Genomic DNA, 1,083 nt, shown 5'->3' on the forward strand with positions numbered 1-1,083 from the left:
TCCTCGGCAAGCAGCGACCTCATTGATCCTACATACATTATAAATAACTACAGTACTGTTGGGATCCTTCAACTATGTAACTGAGGACGTTGGCATAAGACACCAGAGAGAGAATCTCCGACAGAGGATAGCAGATGCGAACTGCGGATGCTGCGACGGTGAGCTTTTACGAGCTGGCGAAGGTGGTACCGCCAACGTCGAACACAGTTGAGCGGCTTTTTTTGCAGTGTAAGCTCGTCTTGACGCCTCAGCGGACGTGCATGCTACCTGCGAACTTTAAAATGCTGGCGTTTCTTCGCGTTAACCGTGACTTGTGGAACGCGGCATCGCTCATCACCACGGAGTAGAGGTAGGTAAGTGGTACAATATACGGATATTGGTACAATTACTATTATTGTTCTTCGTCATATTGCAGTTATTATTATGGGGCGCCGGGCCGTGCAGTATAATATAATACTGTATTGTCCGAGGCCTGAGAGACATCCACTCGCTGGTGTTGGGGATGAACCAGCTGAATTTATACAAAAGGCATCAGCTGAAGTTGCAAGAGTAGATGTATGAGGGAATCCACATTTATAAGGCTGACTATTTCCAACATTAAAGCCAAATCTATGCGTTTGAGACGTAAAACCAACAGATGGTTTATCATTCCAGTTGATATTGAATAAGTCAGCGCTTGTAGCTGAAACACCACCTACTTGTGCAGTGGGATCAATCGAAGACACGATATTTAGAATGGGATATGTTCTATTGGTGCTGGCGGATCCATCAATTTGCGTACCAATGATCAGTGGACGGGAATCATTCACACGATAGACTCGAATACTATCTCTCAAGCTCGTGCTCGCAAAGTATTTGATCTGGTATGTGGTGGAGCTACCCGATCCAAACTGAATCGCTGAGTTTGCATTGGTAACCATAGCTTTGCTCGCTGCGACAGAACCCGGAGTGATACCACTCAGATACGTTCCATATCCCGTTACTCCATTCAAATCTGTTGCCGAGGCTGTGATAAGTGTTCCGTTCATGTAAAAGCTGGTGGAGTTGAAAGACCCGCTCACATCAAGTTGATAACCTGGAGAA

At 45.8% G+C, this 1,083-nt stretch overlaps 1 protein-coding gene across 1 annotated transcript in view; it reads right to left on the minus strand.

The window, feature by feature from the left end:
* The window catches only part of PPTG_21503 (hypothetical protein), a gene marked incomplete at both ends in the record, with an annotated part of 1,552 nt that extends 524 nt beyond the window's left edge, over positions 1-1,028 (minus strand). The window contains 2 exons of the mRNA XM_008898302.1: positions 190-263; positions 699-1,028. Coding sequence (XP_008896550.1) covers positions 190-263; positions 699-1,028 — 404 coding nt within the window. The remainder of the gene's footprint in view (positions 1-189; positions 264-698) is intronic.
* Positions 1,029-1,083: the final 55 nt, after the last annotated feature.

This window comes from Phytophthora parasitica, assembly GCF_000247585.1.
Source record: "Phytophthora parasitica INRA-310 unplaced genomic scaffold supercont2.6, whole genome shotgun sequence".
Lineage (NCBI taxonomy): Eukaryota > Oomycota > Peronosporomycetes > Peronosporales > Peronosporaceae > Phytophthora > Phytophthora nicotianae.